The 24,366-nt window shown below is 36.7% G+C and overlaps 2 protein-coding genes across 2 annotated transcripts; one reads left to right on the forward strand and one right to left on the reverse strand.

Annotated features, from left to right (window-relative positions):
- The first annotated feature begins 12,642 nt into the window (after positions 1-12,642).
- On the forward strand, positions 12,643-17,993 carry zgc:162193 (TRPM8 channel-associated factor homolog). Its single transcript, XM_056473397.1, is given in 9 exon segments — positions 12,643-13,811; positions 13,985-14,739; positions 14,834-15,825; positions 15,912-16,006; positions 16,101-16,248; positions 16,251-16,313; positions 16,411-16,650; positions 16,763-17,100; positions 17,227-17,993. Coding segments are annotated over 8 exon segments (2,736 nt in total). The 5' UTR covers positions 12,643-13,811; positions 13,985-14,122; the 3' UTR covers positions 17,470-17,993.
- si:dkey-243k1.3 (endonuclease domain-containing 1 protein-like) lies at positions 17,868-22,536 on the reverse strand. Its single transcript, XM_056473398.1, has 3 exons — positions 22,237-22,536; positions 18,934-19,090; positions 17,868-18,486 (listed from the first exon to the last, which is right to left on the reverse strand). The coding sequence occupies exons 1-3, from the start codon at positions 22,531-22,533 to the stop codon at positions 18,086-18,088; spliced, it is 855 nt and encodes a 284-aa protein (XP_056329373.1). The 5' UTR covers positions 22,534-22,536; the 3' UTR covers positions 17,868-18,085.
- Positions 22,537-24,366: the final 1,830 nt, after the last annotated feature.

The following is a 24,366-nucleotide window of genomic DNA, read 5'->3' on the forward strand; positions in this document are numbered from 1 at the left end:
TGATCAGAACAGTGTGTTTAAGCAGATTTTTAAGAAAATAAGGGACAAGTAAAAGGTAATTTTGTGGTAATCAACGTGACACTATGCTGTTGAAAACTTGAATAAATTTGGAAATTTCTGGAATATAATATTGCTTATCCCAGCAGACACACAACATCATAAGATGTTGATATTGGGTTAGATTTAGGTTGCCAGCATCTAAGGACAATATTATTTTGACGTCCATTAACGACGTGACATGACGTTGATATTTTGTTGATTTTAGCTTGTGTTGGAAAGTGACCAAAATCCAACATCGAGCCAACATCTTAAACCAACGTCATATTGACGTCAAATACTGACATTTATTCTTCAGGTATGGCAACCAAAATCCAACGTCTGATAGTTGTCATAGTGGCAACGTCCACACAACGTCAAGCTGTAACATCATTAGACGTTAATGTTTGGTTGTTTTTAGGTTGCGTTGGAAAGTAATCAAATTGCAACATCTGTCCGACATTGGACATTGACATCGGTCTGACGTTGGGTTCTGACGTCAAACCGACTTTCATTTCCAAACAAAATGCAAAGTCCCATGATGTTGGGGTACAACGTCAATCTGGCGTCATGTTGTCATCCTTTGCCTGCTGGAATTTAACCTATGGAATCTGAATGCTACAAACTGTCTTCATGTATAGATGAATCCCTTTATTAAGAAGGCATAGGTGCATGTCTATCAAGCAGAGTCAACCTCGCTCTGCATGAACATGAACAAAAAATGTAAAGAAAGAAAAGTAGATTTCAAAAATCTGCTGATTTATTCCGCACTTCCAACACGATCCCCACCTCCTCTTCCTACTCTGAAAAAGCCAACATTAAATCCCCTCTCAGCCAGGGTGCGTTTATAAGTGTATATTCATCGCGCAACATCTGTCCTTGTTTCAAAAACAGGGCGTTAAATGTTCGATTGTTCTCTTTTTTTATGATGACTTGCTTGCATGTTGTAATAGTATCGTTTTTAAATGAATTAAGGACAAAAAATGAAGAAAGCACACTTATTCTGCAATAATGTTTTTGTGTTCGTGACCCTCTCTGGGGAAGTTGCGTCTGTATGTATGTGCGCTTTAAAACTCTCTTTGGAACCATACAATGGGCGGGTCATTTAAAGGAGGAGGAGTTTGTGAAATTCTGATGTTTTCAGACGCCACCATGAATTCTCGATTTTCCTGGAGAAACTGAAGACCAGCTTTGGAGACTCCTTTTTTTTTGGTTTGGTCCCGGTCTCTTTGGAGGGGCATTTTTCCTTCATTGTGCGCCTCTTTTGTAGAATGAGCTCTTTACTATCTGTAAGTCTGCTTTGTGTTCTGAGACTTGCTACAGCAGCCTGCTTAAAAGAAGAAAAAATGTCAAGCTAAATCCAGGGGAGTGTTACGGGGGACGGCAGCATGTGTGTGTGTGCGATTGTGCTGAGGTGACTGTTTTTGAACCCAAAGTCCCCTCTTTTCCGTGGCCTAACTGAAAAGACTGCCTGCCATTTTCTCTACACCAAGTCCTTGAGCTTTAAGTTGCGAGACATTTGCTGTAAATAGATAAGTGCTCTGTCTTTCCAGAATCAGTCCATGTTATAGACTCAAGTGAATTGTTCCATGTGCTGTAATGCATCGAAATGTGAAAACAGCCTTTTCTACGCTGTCAGTGGAATATTAATCCATGTTATTGGGTTATTTCTATTTTTGTATCATTTTATGGTTTGAATGAGCACTACACCATTGGCCACTCTGATGCCAGATATGTATATCTCCTCACTTCTTTTTAACAGAATCCAGCATTTTGTCTTAGTAGAGCTAGTTTAGATTTCACATTTTGATATATCAACCTCTCTGTTCGGCCAACTGCTTGTTGTTTCTTTTTTGTACTATTTTGCACAGTCAGTTTGGTTTTTTGGAAGGCACTGTTAAAGCGTTTTGATAATAAAATTCAAGCAATTACTCCTGAGACAAAATTCTAGACATGTTTTGCATGTGCTGATATCCATAACACACAATACTTACACATGAAATGTGTTTATTCTTTCCCTCTGAGTTCCTGAAGCCAAAACACTGTGGTGTTTTCAAAACATTGCTCTGTTTGTTTGAGTATCCCGGCATAGCAACACTGATCAACCAATAGCAAGAGTCTGGAGGCGGAGCTATCAGTCAGTGTGACCAGTGGCTGATGGAATTTGTCACTAGTGGTTCAGAAATGACACACTTCACTTTTCACAGTATTAAGAGGGAAATATATTTTGATTTGCCTGCCTTGCTGAGATTTTGTTGGGTTAGAAACTAACCTTCATGTTCTGTAGTATTTTCTAGAAGGATTGTCAAGCTGTTTTTCATGTCCCCCCAAAGTTTGAACGAGGGGCTGTGATTGGTTCATGTGAAAATGTGTTAGCTCACAGGCCTTTAATGAAGAGGTGCGGAGTCATAATGATGTGATTGTATTCTTAGTAATGTGAGAGTATGGGTGGCATTTTGTGGGACAAAGGCTTATTAAAATGGCAAGAAACGACATTTCTGTTTCAGTGTGGACCAGCTTTGGTTGAGATCTTGCTCTATTTGTCTTTAATCTGTCTCACTGATTTTGCAGGGTCTTCTCTACCTGTATATTGTTGTGCTGTGATTTCCGCTTGCAGTTTTTTTTTCATTCCCAAAAAAACACAAACACACACAAACACACACACTAAAGATACTCTTGTGTGAGAGGACGAGTGAGTGTTTTCCTTTCTTGTACATGTCCATAGAAAAATAAAACTGATGTATGGAGAAAAGAAGCGTGTTCTGACTCAGGTCTGAGTTGTACATTTGTTTTCACTGAACTTGAAATGGGTGCTCCTCGTGGTGCTGAGCGGCTCTGATGATGACTGCTGCTCAGTGATCCATTTTAAAGAATGTCCTCTCTTTTATTTCTGTCCATTTTGACAAGCAGGAAATAAAAAAATGTACTATTATCTGATTTTGTCTTCTGTGATGTTTCCAGCCAAGCAGCTCTGAAATTAAGAATTTAACTTCATCTGTCAACAGGGGATCATCTGATTTATATTAAAATGTCCTTTTAGTATAAGTCTATTGTCTATAATGAAAATCGCTCATTTGAAGGATCCCTGGGTTTCTATTTCTCATCCATTAAAAGGAATAGTAATTGTTTATAGGGTTAGTTCACCCCAAAATTAAAATGATTAATTACCCTCATGTTGTTCCAAAAACTGAGACCAAAAAATAGGTGAAATCTGAGAGCTCCCTCATCCTCCATGGACAGCAAGATTCCTAAAGCCTAGTTAACACTACAGGATTTTAAGCCTGATTTGAGCCCGATTTGGAAGTTATCGAGCTCGCCGACAGATCAGGCTGTGACCGGGAAGAAATCTGCAGGTGCTGCAAGACACAAGAGTAGGCTATATTAAAACTGTTAAAATGACTATTAAAATGACTATACTAGTCATTCAGACCGTTCTCATATAAAACGTCATAATGTCACATCATCTTTACATTCAAAGCTTCTATTGAGATATTAAGATTTAGCTCTGAATGTCTGTCATCATATTTTATGACACCATTACCCTAAAAATATTATCTTTTTAGGTAATACAGCCTATAAATATGTAGTAAGCTTTCATTTCACTTTCAAACAGGAGCTTTTTCCCGGCACAGAATATGCTGTTTTGAAAGATATATCTGAAGTAAATTTATGTTTTTGCTATCAGAAAGTTATGTTTATGTTAGCAGGAAGTTGCTAGGAAAAAAAAAATGCACAAATATTTAGTCACAGCGAAAAGTAGCAGACATGCATGCAGTCATGTTGACTAATATGGTAATTAAAGGTAGACATGCTCAGTTCTTTACAGTATTGTAATTTAAAAAATAACAATGTTGGAAAGAAATACACAGATATTCAGAAAACGTCAGGGTGTTATAGATATGTTAGTTTTATTTCAAAGAATTATTTAATTACAAAAATTAAAAACTATCTTTGTATTAATCCACTCGAACCTTGCAGATGAGCGATTAATCTGCTGATGCATGAGCTGATTGACGATGTTTTTAAATGCTTCCTTTAAAGCTTGAAACACTGTCAGTGTTGTCATCAGCACACAAGCAGCCGATAGTGTTTAGCTTTTTCTGACGACTCCTCCCTCAACCTTTCATTGATTTCATTGGCTGTGGTTTGGTAGCTAGACTGAGCTGTTGGGGAACTAGTTGTTGTCAGATCTTGTAGCGTGTCACCCCCCTCTTGTGGATTATTTACGTAATGTCGCGTAGTGTGAACACCACAGCGAATAAAAGACACAAAATTAAGTCATGTAGTGTGAACAGCACAGCGATCTGCTGATGTTTAAAATTCTGTAGTGTGAACTAGGCTTAACTCGTTCCAGTAAAATCCTCAAAACAGACCATATAAGGCACTCGTTTATGTGTTGTGCTTGGCAGTGCATCTGACGTATTTCTTCAGATGCAGCTGTGCTATGTTTAAACACAGGAGGGTGTGCGTGGGCATCCGGAGGGGGGTATACACAAAGACTTTAGAATACACAAGACATGTCACTCGTATCATTTTAAATAGAGAAAAGTGTAACGTCAATATGGCGAATGAAGCCCCGCCTTCTAGTACAGGAGCCAATCATAGATCGATATATTGCGAATAATACCCGCCGTCTAGTACAGGAGCCAATCATGGATCGCTTCAGACTGACGATACTCTGGGGGAGGGACTTGGACCAGACGTGAGTTTTTGCTGATTTTGTGTGATTCAGACGTTTAGAAATTAAACTAAAGAGACAGTTGTTGTTTCATTTTATTGATGATTCCTAATATGAAATTCATTCATAAGCTTGGCAAGCAGTTTTCAAGAATTTGATGTTTCCTCATTCAAACAGAATGCCCGAGCATACTGCCCGAGAGGCGTTTCAAAGATGGCCGCCAAGTGAATGACTTGTCTTAAAGGGACTTTAGTATACATCACTACACAGTGCTTGTGACCATTGCATGCACCCTATACTTACACCGAAGAGAAGAAACTGTTGAACAAAATCAGTGTTTTTGTTTTACATGCACTTAAAAGTATTCTCATAACTTGAAGTGGACCACTGAAGTCATATGGTCTGTTTTCGGGATGTTTTTGTGTACCTCTCTGGGCTAGGGAGGATAAGAGAGCTCTCAAAATTCATGTAAAATATATTAATTTGTGTTCCAAAGACAAATGAAGATCTCAGGGGTTTGGAACCACATGAGGGTGAGTAATTATTAAGATATATATTTTTTATTTTTGGGTGAACTAAAACCCTTAAAAGACACAAATGAGCCATAAATGTATCATAAAAGCACTGCGAAATGTATCAAAACAAATTTGTGAATGAATCAGTATTTTAAACACATCTTCTGATAACAAAACTGGCTTACACATTGCATACATTATTTATGTGGGTCTGCAAAAACTGAGCGCTAAAAGATAGTCATCTGTTTTAAATATATAACAAGTTTGATTGTTGAATAACCTCATTTTGGTGGTTTGGAATAAAAATTGAAACTTGTTCCCAATGTAGATTTTTTTTCTGTAGTGGTAATTGTGACTTTTATTCTCCAGCTGAAATTTTCAATTGTGATTTGTGACTTTAAATTGTGGAATTTTTCAGGAGTTTATATTAATTCTGAGATTTGCAATTTTGAGATATAAGTCATAATTCTGTAAAGTGATTTTCCGTTGTGTTTTTCTAGAGATTTTCAATCAGGTTAAGATCGGAACTCTGGGCTGCCATTTCATTATTTTATTGTGTGTTCAGCTTTACCTGTTTTGCTGCATGACAGGGTTCATTGTTCTCTGAGAAAATTGCAGGCTGATTGCGTGATGAAAGCAGGGAAGGAACAGCTTGTTTCTAATACACATTTTCATTCACTCAGAAATGTAGCTTTGTAAAAGGCCAAGCTCATGAAAAAACCCAAACCATAACACTATACTTTACCTCATTTTTACTGACTTCTTTGCACACTTTGGGTTGAGTCTTTTCCATTTGAAGATAAACTTAATCTTTCCAATCAGATCAATATAGATTAAGCTTGCTTTAAAGTGAACTTTGGAGCAGTTCTTTGTCCATCCAACATGCTCCTTAGTAAAGGTTAGTCTGGTCTATTGATTCTTTGTCCTTATAAAGGTTTAGTCACTGCAGGCTTTCAGTCTAAATTATATATATATAACTAATAAAATCCTGGTCTTTTACTCATGTTTAGAATTTCAAAACTTAGAAAATTGTATGTTGTTCTCTAATATTTATAATATTTAATATCTCCACATTGCCTCACTAAATATAACATTGTGAAAAATAACACAGTGGGATAAATTATTATTATTTATTTATTATTATATTTATTATTTATTCAGGTAGTTCGTAAGACCTACCCCCCCACTGGTAAAGGTCTAGAATTTGCCATTGGTCCAGAATTTTTGCTACTATTTTCTCATTTGTCCTATTTTGACTTATGTGCCATCGTAAATTGTGCAAATAACCCATCGAAGGTTTTAAGACCACACAGAACATGACGTAAGTGAAGTAAATTTTCGCTATTGACCTACTGTTGTTAAATAAATAAAACAACAAAACATTTTACAAGTAGCCTAACTTTTATTGTAAATCTTGGACCAATGAAAAAGTCTGAAACATCAAATTCCCCTATTCAAGTTAATTTTTATTAGGCTGTTGTTGTTATCCATGAATTTTAACATTTTTAAGAGAGGCTAGAAAAAATTTAAAACCTCTACGTTATTATTACAATTAAAATATTATGTTTTAATTGTTTTTTATTCAAATGGTCAAATTCTGACTGAAGAAAGCTGAATGTGCTGGACAGTTTGTTATTTGTCTATTAAATGATAAAAGGCTACATTTTTTCTACATGATGTATAACTTTGTAAATCAAATATAGGTTGTTTTTTTATATATATTTATTTTTTAGAAATCTTTAGGAAATATTTTCGGTACATCAAAAATTGACCATCCGATAAGCTAATCCAGCTAAAAATTGTGCTTAAAATGTCACTAAATGTAGTATTTAAACCTCATAATTAAATACAAAATAATAACTTTTTGAGAAAAAACAACCACCTCTTTCACCAGGCAGGCTACTAACCTGAAATACCTTGACTAAGACTGTTAAAGGCAAACACATTTAATACAAACAAACTGGTCAATAGGGGCTTGCTGCTCTGGTTTAATTGTTTGTGAGATAAAATATGGCATTTTTTTTCTCTCTCCCACAGCTAACATCACATCCTGATAATTGACAAGCAGACAAGTGGCACTATGAAGATGTGCTTTTAATTGGAAGACTGAATTGTAAAGCAGATATTGCACCTTCTGTTGAGGAGAAACACAATTATCTAAGTAAGCAGTAAACAGCTTATTTGTGCTGCTCTATTTTTATTTTAATTATTTAGATTATTGCTGCGCAATCTTAATCCACATTCAAGGTGAGACACTGAGGACGAAAACACTGTTCATGCCCCCGTCAGTGATTTTTCAGTCTAATGGAGAAAAAACATTCAAAATACAATTGTAATGTTTATTTTAAAGGACTTTAATACTTTGTGTCTACATTTCAATTACGATAAATATTTTAAATGTTAAGAAATGCATCCAAAATTGCGCATATTTAATTAAAAAACAGTTCATATAAAAAGAAAACTTTCTTTTTTTAGCAATTCCAATAAGAAATCAGCTACGGAAATATGAGGATAACTATTAATTGATTTTTTTACTGCAGTGTCTCACCTACAAAAACAGGTAAACACAAACAAATGCTCAACACTATCTCAAAACCATACAATTTAAACTTGATCAGAATTTTGGCTGTAACATTTGGCTCTAAATAAATGGCGTCTGTGCATTCTGCTGCATTATTTGTGCATATGTGTTTGCGTTTGTGTGTGTGTGCGTGTGTGTGTGTGTGTGTGTGTGTGTGTGTGTTTTGGAAGGTGGGGGGGAGTGATTGGAGACTCCAAGCCAATTACCACATCCAGCAGACAGACTCAGACTGCCTGAGCCTTCCTTCCAATGAAAGCACGGCTGCGAGAGCCGGGGCCCGACGGGGTTGCCATGGCAACTCAGGGGCTGCTTGCATGGCGGATGATGCTGGGGTGATGGATTACAGTAATGGGATGGGGTGAGTGCAGAGAACTCATGCATAAATATATCGGAAATGTATGAATAAATCTGAAATGCATAGACTTAAAGGACACCGAGGAGGAGAGAGTGGAGGATGTTGGAATTCGGCCCGTTCCACACCTTTGGGTCTGACAGTCACAGATATGTGCCTTCATGAAGGTCTGCTGTCTCAAGGGGTTCCTTATGAAACTGATGAAAGATATTCGGGATTATGGACTTGAAGGGCCTTGTGTCGTGGTAATAATTAACATTGGACTGCTTTAAAAGATGCTTTTTATGTTGGTCTGCTAAACCATCTGTTTTGTCTCTGAATATATATATATATATATATATATATATATATATATATATATATATATATATATACATATATATATATATATATAAAAAAAAAAATATATATATATATATATATATATATATATATATATATATATATATATATATATATATATATATATATATATATATAATCTAAAGCTTTTCTTAAATTTCTACCTTTTTTTATATTCTGAAGGAATCCAAGACCATGCTGAGTTCTAATGCTTTCCTGAATTTTGTCACTGTTTTGCCATCTAGTGTTAGATTTGTGACACAACATGAGTATTTGCTCCGAATAGTATTTTGCACAAGGGTCATAGTCCGAAACGAATGGTCTTATTTTTAACAAGCTTTTGTTTTTGGTTACTTTTATGTTGCTTTTTTGCCTTCATGAAGGTCTGCTGTCTCAAGGGGTTCCTTATGAAACTGAAAGATATTCGGGATTATGGACTTGAAGGGCCTTGTGTCGTGGTAATATTTAACATTGGACTGCTTTAAAAGATGCTTTTTATGTTGGTCTGCTAAACCATCAGTTTTGTCTCTGAATATATATATATATATATATATATATATATATATATATATATATATATATATATATATATATATATATATATATATATATATATATATATATATATATATAGTCTAAAGCTTTTCTTAAATTTCTACCTTTTTTATATCCAAGACCATGCTGAGTTCTATTGCTTTCCTGAATTTTGTCACTGTTTTGCCATCTAGTGTTAGATTTTTGACAACATGAGTATTTGCTCCGAATAGTATTTTGCACAGGGGTCTTAGTCCGAAACGAATGGTCTTATTTTTAACAAGCTTTTGTATTTGGTTACTTTTATGTTGCTTTTTTATTTTAATGCAATATTGTTATCAGTGGCGCCCCCAAAAATTTTTCTTAGGGGTGGCACACCAAATCATAACCAAAAATAATGAATTCAGTGTAATGTTATTTTTTTGTTTCGGGTAAATGAAATGTGTTTTTAATTTATTTAATTACTCTTGAAATATTGCAATTTATAACTTTTCAGTTGTTTTTCACATACTTTTATTGTACAGCATACAGTATGCCATGTCTAAAATTACTGAAGATTAATGAATTAATTAATAAAACAAACAAATGAAAAAAAAAGACATTACTATACACACACACACACACACACACACACACACACACACACACGCACGCACGCACGCACGCACGCACGCACGCACACACACACACACACACACACACACACACACACACTGTAGTGACCCTTATAATATCATTTATCCATATTCCTTTTTGAGCCACAATATTATTATGCGCTTCTTCTATTGATGTACCTTAAGGTAAATATTAAATTGCCATATTGAAGGTGTGTGCGGGCTGTCAACGACGATCGGGGAGGGGGAGGGGCAGTGATCAGCTAGGCCAGGCACCAATCAATTCACAATGATTTAGTAGCTGCTATTTATTTATTTATTGATTGATATTGTGAATTTACACGTACATTTAAATAAATATACTAACAACAGTAAAATCATATTGGGATGGCCAGTTTACACCACCCCTTGGGGGCGCCCTGTTGTAATGAAGAACCAGCGGGAAATGCACTTTTCGGATTACAATAACTCACAATTGCGAGAAACTCGTTACTCAAATTAGAAAGTTAGAATTGCCAGATAGATTGATGGACAATAACATATGTAAATTATCTGGTGGTTCATTCTGCTGTGGCGACCCCTGATGAGCCGAAGGAAAATGAATGAATCTAGAATTCAGCATTCAATTTAAATTAATGACGATTGAAATAATAATAATAATAATAATAATAATAATAATAATAATAATGAGAACCATTTTTTAATAATTTTTATATAATAATAACGATCGTTTTTCTTAACTTCTAAGCATTTTCAAGAATTTCTGTGATAAGCAACAATCTTTTTTTTTAATTAATGCAAGAACGACACATACAAAACAATGCCAGAGGTGTACAAAAATATGAAAAGCATAATAAAATTATGTAGAAGTACAAAAATTCGATAAGTAAAACAAAATAAAATAACAAATAAAGAAAAAACTATTATTACAAATAATGCCAGGCCTTGCTAACTCTTAAAAGTGTCAAACAAATACACTTTTTTCCACAGCTTTTTATGTTTTAGCTTTCCTTAATGGTATTTATATAAATATCTAGGGCTTTAAGTACCACACACAAAAAAAGGTTTCTGATTGCTAAATTTACATCGAATGGTCTTGACAGGCTACGGATCGACTACGTCATCTCCGCCAACTACGTCATATTCAACAGACATGGGAGGAGGGTGAAGCATGTAAAAAAAGCAAAAGAAAAAGAAGGGAAATGTTACTAAATTTTCCATCTGTCCAGGGCTTCAAGTGCAGGTCAGTTGCTCATCTCAAAACATGTCTACTGTAGTTTTCCCCTTTTCTTTTAGCGATATGTTTACTGCTAGAAGTAGTAGCCTAATACTGTATATGTAGTAGCACCCCAACTATCATCACATAAAATACTTAACGTTGATATTATTGTAAAGTTATGAGTATTTTAGCAGACAGATAAGATATTCACATTAAATAGTTTGAAAGGTTGTAAGGGACTGGATCGTGCAAACAGGAATATGACAAAAAAACATAAACATTTTATGATCCTTCTTTAAACAAACTATCTCATAGTATTTATTGAACTAATTTAGAAGTTTTTAGGAACTTTAGGACTTTTATGTCCCCATTTTATGAGGTTTAAAACATTTTACTCTCTTAAATGTTGTTTTAAGTAGCACTAATTAACTAAATTTGCAGTCTTTTGGTGGAGCACTTAAAAAGAAAGCAGAAGAAGAAGAAGTGAAATGTTGCTAAATTTTCAATCTTTCCAGGGTTTTAAGTGCAGGTCAGTTGTTCATCTTTAAATAGGTCTACTGTAGTTCCCCCCCTCCTTTAGCACTAATATTGTAACTGCTAGAAGTATAAGTAGTCTAGTATATGTAGTAGCACCCCTACTACCATCACAAAAAATGCTATACGTTGCTATTATTAATTGTAAAATTACATGAGTATTTTAGCAGACAGATAAGATATTCTCAATTAAATGTTTGGAAGGTAGCAGGGGACTGGAACTATAGCGCAAACAGGAATATGACAAAAACAATAACATTTAATGATTTTACTTAAAAAACCTCTCATGGTGTTTATCCAACTAATGTTGAAGTTTTAGAAAAATATGTGGCCAATTTATGAGGTTTAAAACTTTTTAGTCTTTCAAATTATATTTTAAGTAGCACTAGTAAACACACAGAAAAGCTTGAAACAAGACATTTCCTTGTTCTTCAGCAAAGGGAGAATGTGTTAGGAGGAAATGGTTGACATACAGTGAAGAGTCACACTCTTTATACTGATATATTTGACAAATTTAGTTTTTCAAATCGATGATAGTTAATTCACCAAAAAAATGGCCTGGGTGGGTGTGCGATTTCCCAGCCTGAAATTATGTCCCAGTACACCACTGGGTGGCAAGATATAAACTTAATGAGAAAATCATAATGCAAAAAAAAGTGAATTATGGGAATTGGAAGTCTCTGAAATATAAACTCAGAATTCTGAGAGAAAATGACAGCTGTGAGAAAAAATATGAAAATAGAAACTTGATATTAGCAAGATATAAACATGATATTAGCTCAGAATGCAAGATAGAAACTTGAAAATTGTAATAGCACTGAGAACTCTGGGATCAGTTAAACTTTTTAAAAAGCATTCAAAGACGCATCTTTTTGGTTAAGCTTTTAATTAACAGTATTAGTGTTTCTGTATTTGGATTTTTAATTAGTTTTAATATGTTTTAACATATTTTCTTTTATTGTCATGTGTTCTTTTACTTGTTTTCTTTTATTGTAAAGCACTTTGTGACTTAATGTCTGGGAAAGGTGCTATATAAATAAACCTTTACTTACTTAAAATTGTAAGATAAAGTTAATAGTAAATAAAAATAAATAGCTATTTTAGTTATTTTTAATTCTATAGTGGAAACGTGCTTATAAGAAAACTGCAGATAGCATGTTAAATAAAAAAAAACATTTAGTCTTTAATTTAGCAACACATTGTATCACAACAGTCAGAAAAACCTGTTTCTCGAAAGCCTTTTTTGCATAGAAAAGGGCGTTTACAACTATATGTAGTACCTAAAAGTGTGTAAAAGTTCACAAACTTAAGATTGAGTGTGCCCTTCATACTGTTAGAAGATAAATCTTCAGTTTACATAAGATACATAAGATCCTGCTAATAATTATATCTTGATAAACACCTTCTTTACTTAGCATAATGCAGAACAAACAGATCAGTTTAAATTGGCAAATACAAAAGAAAGAATAAATAAGATGGCTACTGATTAAGAATTGTTCCCAGGACTTGTTGATATATATCAAGTATGTTTGACATCCTCTGTCTGGAGTTACTGTCTGATGCTTAAATAAAGTGTTTGTGCCCAACATACACTATGCAGATTTCTTTCAAATTTGACATCTGTCAAAACTATGACATCTCGAAATCTGCAGACTGCCTGTGACTTTTAGCAAGTAATGTCAACTCATTTATGAAGTTTTATTGACAAAAGTTTAGGAGGAGTATGATAATCAGGCAAATCAGCACAGGTATAACTTGTTTACATAACTACTTCGATATGTGTACATATATCCAGCCAACTCACCTCGTTCTCATGAGAGTTTTCTGGCATCCCTCTTCCACCTCAGCTCCTCTGTCTTAATCTATTCTTATTCATTTTTATGGTTAGGGGGAGTTTTCTGGGTTTGGGCTAAATTTCAAGCACACCAAATATACTTACTTGCTCAATCAGATTATATGTGAGGGTGAACTTGTGAACTATTTATTGGGGGAAAAGTTGTGTAGTGCATTAACTGAGGAAACAAGTAAAAAAAATAAAAATAAAAAAGTCGTGGGAGCAAATTCTCAAGATCCCTTTCCAATGTCATGTGCAGTCCTATATGGGTAATGCTGCATATTCACACATAGCAACCATGTTTACCTTGTTTACTCTCCTTGCAGTACACTGTCTGTAGTGCAAGGAGAACTAAATAGGGGATTAAGGCTGAAATATATGTCAAGTTCTGTAGAAGGAGTGGTTGATTGTGGTTTCTGGATGAACAAACAAAGTGAATAAGGTACTTATGGGCGTGCTCCATGGGTGTGCTCCTATAGGTGAGCCACAGTCATAGCCACAAGCACATTCTCTCAGTAGTTAGACCGCTCAGACAGAAGATCAGCTGATGTGGTATGTCACTGCAGACGAAGGTGAGTGTGTGTACTGAATTCTCTATTTAGGATAAAGTAGAAATTCTGAGATCAAGTTTATAGATGTATTGAAAATTGTGATAGATCAATTGATGGTTCTATATGTAAATTACATGAACAAAACGTTTATAAATATGTGCAACTTTTTCCTTTCATTTTCTATTTTTGTGTAGGAGTGAAAATTTATCACTTTCATTTTTACTGCATACACAAGCTCTGGTTGAACAATTCAAATTCTCAGACTTTCTAAAGCTGACTGTAACCAAAGAGAGTTTATTTTGAGTCATCGTACTAAACAGAAGTAACCCACCATGGCACGTGAACAGGATTACTACGCTCTCATGTCTGGGATGCAACAGCTTGATTTCCAAGGGAAAGCAGTCCCTAGTGATCTTGTACTAATAGGTGAGCATGCCTTTCCACTTGCCATGAATCCAAGAGGTCAGGTGCTGATGGCTGCATCTCATTATGGTCAGGGACGCATTGTAGTGTTGGGACACGAAGAATACTTAACACGCTTTCCTGGCCTGATAGAGAATGCCTTAATGTGGCTCATGCCATGTACCGGAGATGCTGGAGTGGTAGGGATTCAGAAAAGTTTACGAACAGTAGCTGAAAACTTGAACTACAGCCCTATCAAGACAGAACTAGGAGACTTTCAAGATAGGTTTGCTATATATATCTCTGATGCGTACAGTGTTGAGAGCTGTGCAAAGGATCTGATTGCTTTCCTCAAAGCTGGGGGTGGTTTAATCATTGCTGGACAAGCATGGAGTTGGTCTAATGAACACCCACAGGAAAACACTATTAGGAACTTTCCAGGAAACAAGGTGTGCAGTGTTGCAGGGATTTACTTTTCAGAGCTCCAAGGAGAGGTCGGCATCTTTCCTGTTCCCCAAAATATCCCTTCTAGTTGGCTTGCCGTGTCGTAAGTCCTGCAGACATATTTGAATATTTCCCACTGATCCATTATTTAGCAAATCCAACATTTGACCAATTGTATTTATTTGCTTTTTTTTCAGAATAGGTAAAGACTTTAAAGAGGACCTAGAGTTCCTGCTGGAAGGTGTGTCTGAGTTTGACACTCAAGGTGGAGCTATAGCATCTGAGGTGATGGTGCACGGACCATTAGCGTTTCCTATTGCAGTTACTCCAAATGGAAAAGCATTCATTGCTGGTGCCTATTATGGACAAGGGCGAGTAATTCTGGTATCCCATGAAGGCTACATGGGCCGGGACTCTCTGTCTTCTTTCATGATCAATGCTATTAAGTGGCTTGATGAGGGTCGCAAGGGTGTTATTGGGATCGTACCCAACCTCACTGCAGCCCATGGAGTACTGAGCAAATCTGGTTTAAATTGTCAATTGACCGGTTTCAGAGAAGATCTAAGTGTCTACGTCTGCACTTCCTACAGTGATGCCCAGTGTGCAGAGATCCAGGAATTTGTTGCAGAAGGTGGAGGTCTTCTGATTGGGGGTCATGCCTGGTACTGGGCTCAGACCCACTGTGGCTCCAATGTGATGACTGAATACCCCGGAAATCACATTCTTAACAAGATGGGATTGTGCCTCTTGGGAAACACCTTGGGTGGAGGGTTATATAAAGCTCCAGAGATAGAGCATAGTTGTAAACATGGGTACCACTTTCGAAGCATGCTGCAGAGATTTGCTCAACATGTAAGTGAAGGGCAAGAGCTGACTGATCGGGAACAGGGCTGTTTGAAGCAGCTGGGCACTGACTGTGCCAGTTACCTTCAAATGCGTTGTCATGACAGTGCCGCTTACACCTCAGTGGTAGCTCTTCTTGGTGACATAGTGAAGGAAGTAGGTGTTCCACAGGTGTGTGGCAACTGCCCTGTTGAAAATCCCAAAGACCACCTCATGCTCCACATTGGTACTGAGGTCTACAAAGTAACGCCTGATCCAGATGCCCTTCTTCCATACATCATCAAGGACAGACCCAACTTGCCAACTTTGTCAAATTCAAGAGTTCGGATTACTGCCAACACTGGAGGTACAGTTTTTGCACCAAATGTATAAGGGGAAATGTTTAATTTTGCAATTTATGTGCACTCTAAATGTTTCAATTACTTGTTTCAGGTTGTGAAGAATGGATAAGCACAGGCTTATATCTTTCTCCTGGTATGAAGACATACATAGCGGTACCTCCAGAGATTGTTGGAAAAAATTGGCAGGTGATCTAAAAAGTTTGTCACTTGTCATGTTAGATACTGTCCTAATGCTCACAGAACTTTGAGAGTTATTTACATGAGAAGACACTCTATGCAGGTGCAGCTTGGTTGCCAGACAGACAACATTGGTGGATCAAACACCCTGAAGCGGGCTCCGGTGGTACATGCGCGATTCCCCTTGGATTCAGAAATGGTCCAGGTCTGGAATCTGTGGGGAGGGCTAATCTACTTAATAGCACCTCCCAAAGCAAAGTGGATGGGCTGGAAATTGTTGTGCAGACTGCAGTACAGGCTCCATACTTCAAGTCTGGTAAGAATTCGAAAATTTGAACAAGCGTCACAGTAAGATTAATACATTTAAACATGTATGGTAAAACCCTTCAGTTCTAAATTCTTTTGTTCCACAGGAGAGACAAGCGTAGCAGACTGGGTGAGCAGTATTCGTCAGGCACCTGCTCCCTGGGCAGAGCTTGAGTTTGAAAACCTCATCATGACGTTTGATTCAGCTTTCATAAGGAATCTGGACCGCCCTGATGAGGTGGCTAAACTTTGGGATACCATAATGAGAACCATAACTGACTTGGCGGCAAGGCCGCCCAAATTACCCCGCAAGGAACGATTTGTTGCTGATGTTCAGATCTCTTATGGTCAGTGGTACTATTGAATGATCATTCTGTATGGTTAATAATCATCACCACAGCAACTTGATTTATTTATTTATTTTAATTACATTTCATACACCGTTGCTCCTCCCCCAAGGTTTCATGCATGCTGGATATCCCATAATGATGCACTCCGGTTCTGCTCCAGGACTAGTAAATGTTGGGGAAGCCTATAAATGTGGCCTCTGGGGAGCCATTCATGAGTTGGGCCATAACCAGCAGCGTGAAGTTTGGGAGTTCCCTCCACATACCACTGAGTGCACCTGCAACCTGTGGTCATTGTATGTACATGAGGAAGTGTTTGGTGTGAAAAGCGCTAATGCTCACCCTGCCATCACTCAAGCAGACCGGCAGGCTCGTACCAAGATGTATTTTGATGGTGGTAAAGATTTAAACAGCTGGTGCATGTGGACGGCACTCGAGACTTACATGCAGGTGCGAATAGACAGTATTTTTAACAGTATTGTGGATTATAATTGTGTTTTATTTAAAGCAATACTGCATATTTGTACCTATTCACTCATCTTTTATCATCTCTTTGTCTAATTATGTTTTCTTAAGCTTCAAGAAAAATTTGGCTGGGATGCTTTCAAGAAAGTTTTTACTCTCTACCATGACATGACCGGTGTGCCAAATGACAATGCAGGGAAGATGAATCTATACGCCCAGACCTTCTCAAAGGTGGTCAATCTGAATTTGGCCCCATTCTTCAAAGCATGGGGTTGGCCTATACAACCCAACACAGAACAGAATCTTTCCCATCTTCCTGCATGGAGTGACCATCCTGTTTGTCAGTATGCATAACAACACATTGAATAGTTTTTAAAATATATGCATATCTGAAGTGCCATGGACATTTTAGTATTTACATTTTACTTTTCGTTTAATTAGTGGAAGAGCAATTGACTTATATCTCTGTGATGCACTTGTATCAATATAATTTAAAGCATGTGTTATTAGCCAAAGGTGAGTGTATGCTAAATGGGCTAAGGGTAAATATACATGACTATATACCAAGGATTACCAATTTCGGTCCTAGAGGGCTGGTGTCCCTGCAGGGTTTAGCTCCAACTTGCCTCAACACACCTGCCTGATTGTTTCAAGAATACCTAGTCAGACCTTGATTAGCTTGTTCAGGTGTGTTTTTGCAGGACACCGGCCCTCCAGGAACAAGTTTGGTGACCCCTGCTATATACTTAAAACACAAAATCAAATTACTATTATATTGCCATATAAAATGATTGCCAAATCAACTATATTATTTGGTGTTTTGGTGTATTTTGAATCTCTTTCTTAATCTCCAATAAATTATATAAATTATTCTGAAAGTCTCTGAATGGTGTGTAATGTTGATGGGATTTAAAAGCACAGACGTGCTATTGCTAATGCTTAACAGATTTCTTTCATTAATTTGAAACTGTTAGTCTAAGGCAGCTTTGCATTGGCCGCTAAACAGCTCTTTCACTGGTGCATCAGAGAACTGCTGCAGAAAGTCGACCATCTCATCTAGGTTTCGTTCCACAACAACATTCAGCTCTGTGTTGAGGGCAGTCGCAGCTCCGCTTAAGATGGGCCGGCCATTTTGATCAATGCAGCAGAACGCATCCCACAAGTACTCTGGAATGTTCACCCTTTTCACACTGTTCTTGATGATCCAGTTGTTAGAAGAAGGGATGGCACCAACTAACACATAGGCCTGGTGGCAGTTTGCATTAAACAAGTTGGTCAGTTTGGACTCATGTTTATTCCAAGCATTCTGGTTTAGCGTTGGGTTTTGAGGAACCACATTGGTCAAGGTAAAGGTGGCATTGCGACTTGGAACTAACACAAAGGGGAAATGACAAAAGAGAGGAAAGAAAGCAAACATTAAAAACAAATTTTAGGATATTGTGTCACTATTAAGTACAAGTGTTAACGGATCTATTTGAAACAATGGCGTGAAGGCTAATTGACCATTTGCACAGTTACTGTGGATTTTAATTAGTTAGTTTGGTCACTTCAGGTGAACTGTCATACCATTTAATACCTGCTGTGTTTAAATTGTGCCTTGTACAAAATCAATGTCAATCTAGGCTGCCTGATTGATACCAAGGTCACAGAGTGGTCAACAAACTTAATTTCTCACAGTAATATGGATGCTTGGTTTATTTAACTGCCTATATTCAGATTATTCCTATTAAATATTACACTATCAATGCTGTTAAAAAAAATCTCATGAAATTGAATGTCACACCACCTTTCACTTGATCAATCCTTCATTAGTTTTACCTGCATGATGTCCGTTCGGGTTTAGATGGCCACGATCAAATCCTGAGTTTGTGTAGTCTTCATTCAGAGCCTGTTTCTCTCCCAGATAGATGTCTGGGTTCTGCTGAGACAGTTTATACCCATCTTCCATTTCACTGGACCATGCAGGACTCACCAGCTAGCAAAACATAACTGCTTAATCAAGAACTGTCAGAATTACAATAATATACTTATTAAAACTTATTAATTAGCACTCATTGCTTTAACAAATCACCATCCCACATGAAAACAAACTATAGTAATTTTTAGTAAATAATAGTATAGTGTATAGTGTGTTGTACTGTATATATTATAATGTTTATAACACATTGTTTATGAATGCTACAGTATACTGCAGTATTAAACATTGTGAACTGATAAACTGGATTAAATACTGAAGTATACATTAATATTTACTACGGTTAACTTGTCTATTTTAGTATATACCCTACAGTTTAGAGAAATAAGTGTATTAATTGATGTTTAGGTCCCACTTTATATTAAGTGGCCTTAACTAATATGTACTCACACTGAAATTAATAATTTGTTACAATGTTCTTATTGTGTAAATACATGCTTTTTACATTGTATTTATACTTTATTGAATACCTACATGTAATTACATCTAATAATAATAATTTCATACATTTATATAGCACTTTTCTGGACACTCAAAGCGCTTAACACATTTTTAATGATGCTGCACCAGTGTGCAGCATCCCCCTGGATGATGTGACGGCAGCCATATTGCACCAGACTGCACCCCACACACCAGCTGATTGATGGAGAGGAGACAGAGTGATGAAGCCAATTATGATATAGGGGTTTGGCAGGAGACCGTGATAGACAGAGGCCAGGGTTAAACCCCTACTCTTTTTCAAAGGAAGTCCTGGGATTTTTAAAGACTACAGAGAGTCGAGACCTCGGTTTAACATCCCATCTGAAAGACGGCGCTCACTGACAGGGCCGAATTAACATAAGGGCTAGGTGGGGCTGAAGCCCCAGGGCCCACGGAAGAAGGGGGCCCTTGATTGGCTGAATTAATTTGCACTATGACGTGGGAAACGCCTCTTTGCCTTATGCTTTCTCTCGTTGATAATGTGAAGTATTCATTTCGGTTCGCTGCTGTCCAAAAACAGTGAGGCCAGTGCTAAACTTAGGCTCGGAGTGGTTGTAGGCCAACCGGAATATTGAATAGCCCTGTTTTAGTCAGCCATAAGGGTGATCACAGTCCCTTATTTCTGCACTACCGCAAGAACCATCCAGTCAAAGGTAGGCTAACCAAGCTCGTCGTTGAACAAAAAATAAAATTCAAAGTCTTCATCATTGATTAACTTGAACATGTAGTAACTGATGCTGGGATAGGTGGAATCATACTGAATGGACTCACAACTAAAGTGCAGTCTAGGCTCTGCAACGGGTACAGCTGGACTCAGAGAACCAATGAGCGCCTGCACAATCCTTCCATCACACAATATAACCGAGACAGTGAGTGAACAAATCAAATAGCCTACACAAGGAGTTATCAAAATATCCATTGTTGCGGAGAACAATATATCTATTTCAAGTACGTAAATACACTCGGTTATGCTTTACAGTAAGTCTAACTGAACCAGTTAGAAAGCAAACTTTTTTATGAATGTTAACTTTCCTCTGTTTATGAAAACGACAGACATAATATGGAGCAATAAAATATTGGCGCTGGCTTTCTTCAGACAATATATCTGATGCAAAAATTTAAATAAAATAAGGATGCTAGCCTACTGTAACTCAGAAGACCACAATATTTTGGATAAAAGCACGGAATTTAAATATATCATATCATTAGGGATTAATGGTCAGCTAAAGTTGGAATGAAACTTTTTAAAGGTGAACCCCAATTTAAAGCATTTATTATAAAGGGCTAATTTAGGAAGTATTGCAAATGTTTTTTTTTTGTTTTTGTTTGGCTGATTTTTGCAGCCTGTTTGAACTTTAAAGTTCAGATTATGTCATTACTTAATTTTGTATACTTGCAGGCCTATTTTAATAAAATAGAAAATATATGTATAATATTCAAATATAAATTTGATTATAATAATTAGTAAATTATTAATTATATATATATATATATATATATATATATATATATATATATATATATATATATATATATATATATATATAGAGAGAGAGAGAGAGAGAGAGAGAGAGAGAGAGAGAGAGAGAGAGAGAGAGAGAGAGAGAGTTTTGTGAGATTAAAAAAAAAGGGGGACCCCATTTGGTATAGCCCCAGGGACCAATGTGTTCTTAATCTGGCCCTGCTCACTGAGCAGTATAGAGTCCCCATTAATATACTGGTGTGTTAGGACCCACACAGACAGCAGGTTGAGCGCCCCCTTCTGCCCTTACTAACGCCACTTCAGGCAGCAACCTAGCTTTCCCATGTAGTCTCCCATCCAGCTACTGACCGGGCACAGCCCTACTAAGCTTTAGTGGGTGACCATGTGAGAGTTGCAGAGGGTTAGCTGCCAGCAAATTACATTTATTACTTTTGTAATTACATCTTTGATAACACTTTTGACCATCCCTTACACCGTAACCCACTCTTAAATTTACCAATACCACTAAACCTGTCCCTAATCCTACCCAAATCCCACCTCAAGAGCACAAGAAGTGTTCTGCAATACATTATAAACACAGTAAGTACATTTGGTTTATATTTTGTTGTAAGTACATAATATTTAAGGGCACTTGAATTAAAGTGGGACCAATGGTAACCATACATGTTCTTGCTGTATACCACAAAAACTATTGAATTTTCACAACAGATTAATGCAAGTACTTTACTACATTATGGTTCAAAAACATAATTACTATGAAAATTACTACTACTGAAAATACTATAGTTTTCTTTTGATAAATTTCTTAGAGTAATACACTCCACTATATTATACAGCTGTTTGATTGTTTGTTAATCCAAATATCCAATAAATCAGAAATTTACAAAATTTTTCTGTGAAAATTGTTTCTACAAAATGTTTTGAACAACGTATTGAGTAATTTAACAAGTAAAACAACTTTAACATTAAAATAGCCACATGTGGCCAACTGAAACATACTGTAGGCAAATACTGTACATAATAAACTTTAGTAAACTATAATTTAAACAAAAGAAACCAAACTGAATTGTTCCTTCACAGTGCATAGGCAAATAACACACAATTTCATAATAAATTGTATTAGTAACTGTAAAATGATCCAGTGAAGTCTCATTTTAAATTGTTAGACTAATAAACAGTTTACCTGTGGCTCCACAAACCAGCGTTTCTCTCTTCCTCCACCACTGCTTGGCTTAAAGAAATAAGCGGAATAGACAGCAATGCGGTGGTAAGTGTCATACAGTGTGGCGAAGTGATACGTGTTTAGGAAGCGTTGACAAATCCGGACCACATTTGGTTGAGAAGCTCCCAAATCTGGAACTTTCTCCTTGTAGAAGAACTTCACGCATTCCGGTGAATCCGAGAAATGATCCAGCACATGTCCATCAGCTGGACTCAGCAACATCCCAATGACGATGCCAAAAACAAGAGAAACCTCCATAGCAGACTAACTACTGAGTATAACTAAGCTCTCCTCTATCACTGCTCTCTGTTTTCACTCCCATCACTGTTAACTCAAAAGATAAGTAAGATTACATGGAGACAAATTTAGCAACATTTGGGGGTTGATATGTTGAAGTTGATAACACAAGTTACGCTGCACAATCATTTGTATGCGCACCAAAATATTTAATTAATTACATATGTATGCAGTCATTCCTAAAAATACAATGTTTATATTAAAATGGTTATTTTAGCATAGGTTGTGTCACAGTGTGTTTGTTTCCCATGACTGGAAAGTAATGACCCCGTGTGAACAGCACTGGTGTTTGTTCTTGATAAAACCCTAGGATTAACAAGGGAAAAATGGGTCTAATAAAGTTTGTGCTTGTTGCTATCATTCCTTGATGTATGTCCAAGGTAAATCAAGGACAGCTGACTTATTTTTAACACTGATATGTTTAACTTCTAACTAAAAATATCAAAAGATAAGGTAATCTTAGGTAGTCAAACCTGGCATACAGTACTGTCTCTTAGTGGCTTTAGCACAGGACTTAGGCCTTAAGATGTACTAGTAACAATCACAGTGCTGGAAATAAAGATGTCAAATGTAAACAGTTACTTTAGCATTATAGCAAACATGGTTGTACAATAAAACCTCAATCTCACTTCAATTTTATACCATTACCCCTATGCCTAAGCCTTCCCCTTGCCCCTTGAAACAGAGAGTGAAGGAGTCCGGATGAAAATATCTCCCTAGGAAATGGGACACCAATACTACACATGCACACGTCATCATACAGTATGTTGTCATTCTGTAGTCATTCCAGAAGTTGCAAGCACGTTTAACAGATTAATCACTCTAATATCAGTTGTATTAGGAACCTCTTGGTTGCCTCAGGTGTCGAGGTGTTTACACAGTGCTCATACAGTATTCACAGATGTGCCCACAAGAAACAACATTAATATTATACCAGACAATTTAATAGTATTCGATTTATACCTGAGTTTCTGCCTGTTTTACAAAATTATGTTACAAAAGTGCTTCCTATAGAAGGAATGCAAGTAGCCTGAATGGAAATCAAACATAACACATCAACCATTTGTCATAATCACATGAACGACTTGAGTCATTTGAGTCAAAGTCTATTCACTCTGTGGCCAACATCTCATCCAAGACCAAAGTCCTATCTTAAAGAGCCCCTATTATGCATTTAAATGGTCATATTTTGGTTTTGGGGTCTCCAACAACAGTCTGATACACATGCAAGGTCAATTGCAAGGTCATTGTCTTATAATATGCATTTATTTTTACCTAATTATCCCAACCACTGTCAGATGATTCGTTCAGCGATTCATTTGTTCCCAATCTCCTCCTTAGTGGTCCGATGACCCAGTCTGTTGTGATTGGTCGACTGCGTTGAGCGAGAAAGAAATGCCCACCACAGCTTATCAACAATTCTGAAGTTGTCAGAGTGTAGAGTATATGTGTGAACCCAATGCAGGAATGCATTAAAGCAAAGCAGTTTAACACCAGCATATTGCTCTATTCTTAACCATAAGTAATAACAGTGACATACATTCAGTATTAATCCACACAGTGGCAAACGCTGAACTATTTTGAAACTTGACCGATGAATCCCCTGTTGTTAGTGTGTAGACTGCTGAAGCACTCATCAGAAAAATGACAGGAAGACAGCACAAGGCTGGGGCTATAATGCTGAGGGATTTTTGCAAAAATATACTTCAACCACTGACTTTTCACAACCTCACCTTTGGGTAGGAAAAAAGTAACACTAACTTTCCCTCACACTTCAGATTACAGCGTCTACGT

This window comes from Danio aesculapii, chromosome 15, assembly GCF_903798145.1.
Source record: "Danio aesculapii chromosome 15, fDanAes4.1, whole genome shotgun sequence".
Lineage (NCBI taxonomy): Eukaryota > Metazoa > Chordata > Actinopteri > Cypriniformes > Danionidae > Danio > Danio aesculapii.

Excerpts from the sequence above, each read along its gene's own strand:
- si:dkey-243k1.3 (XM_056473398.1), bottom strand. The coding sequence starts at position 22,533 with ATGGAGGTTTCTCTTGTTTTTGGCATCGTCATTGGGATGTTGCTGAGT. Across the intron at positions 19,091-22,236 it reads GCTGGTTTGTGGAGCCACAG|CTGGTGAGTCCTGCATGGTC; the intron begins GTAAACTGTTTA and ends ATGTTTTGCTAG. Across the intron at positions 18,487-18,933 it reads CCCGAACGGACATCATGCAG|TTCCAAGTCGCAATGCCACC; the intron begins GTAAAACTAATG and ends CCTTTGTGTTAG.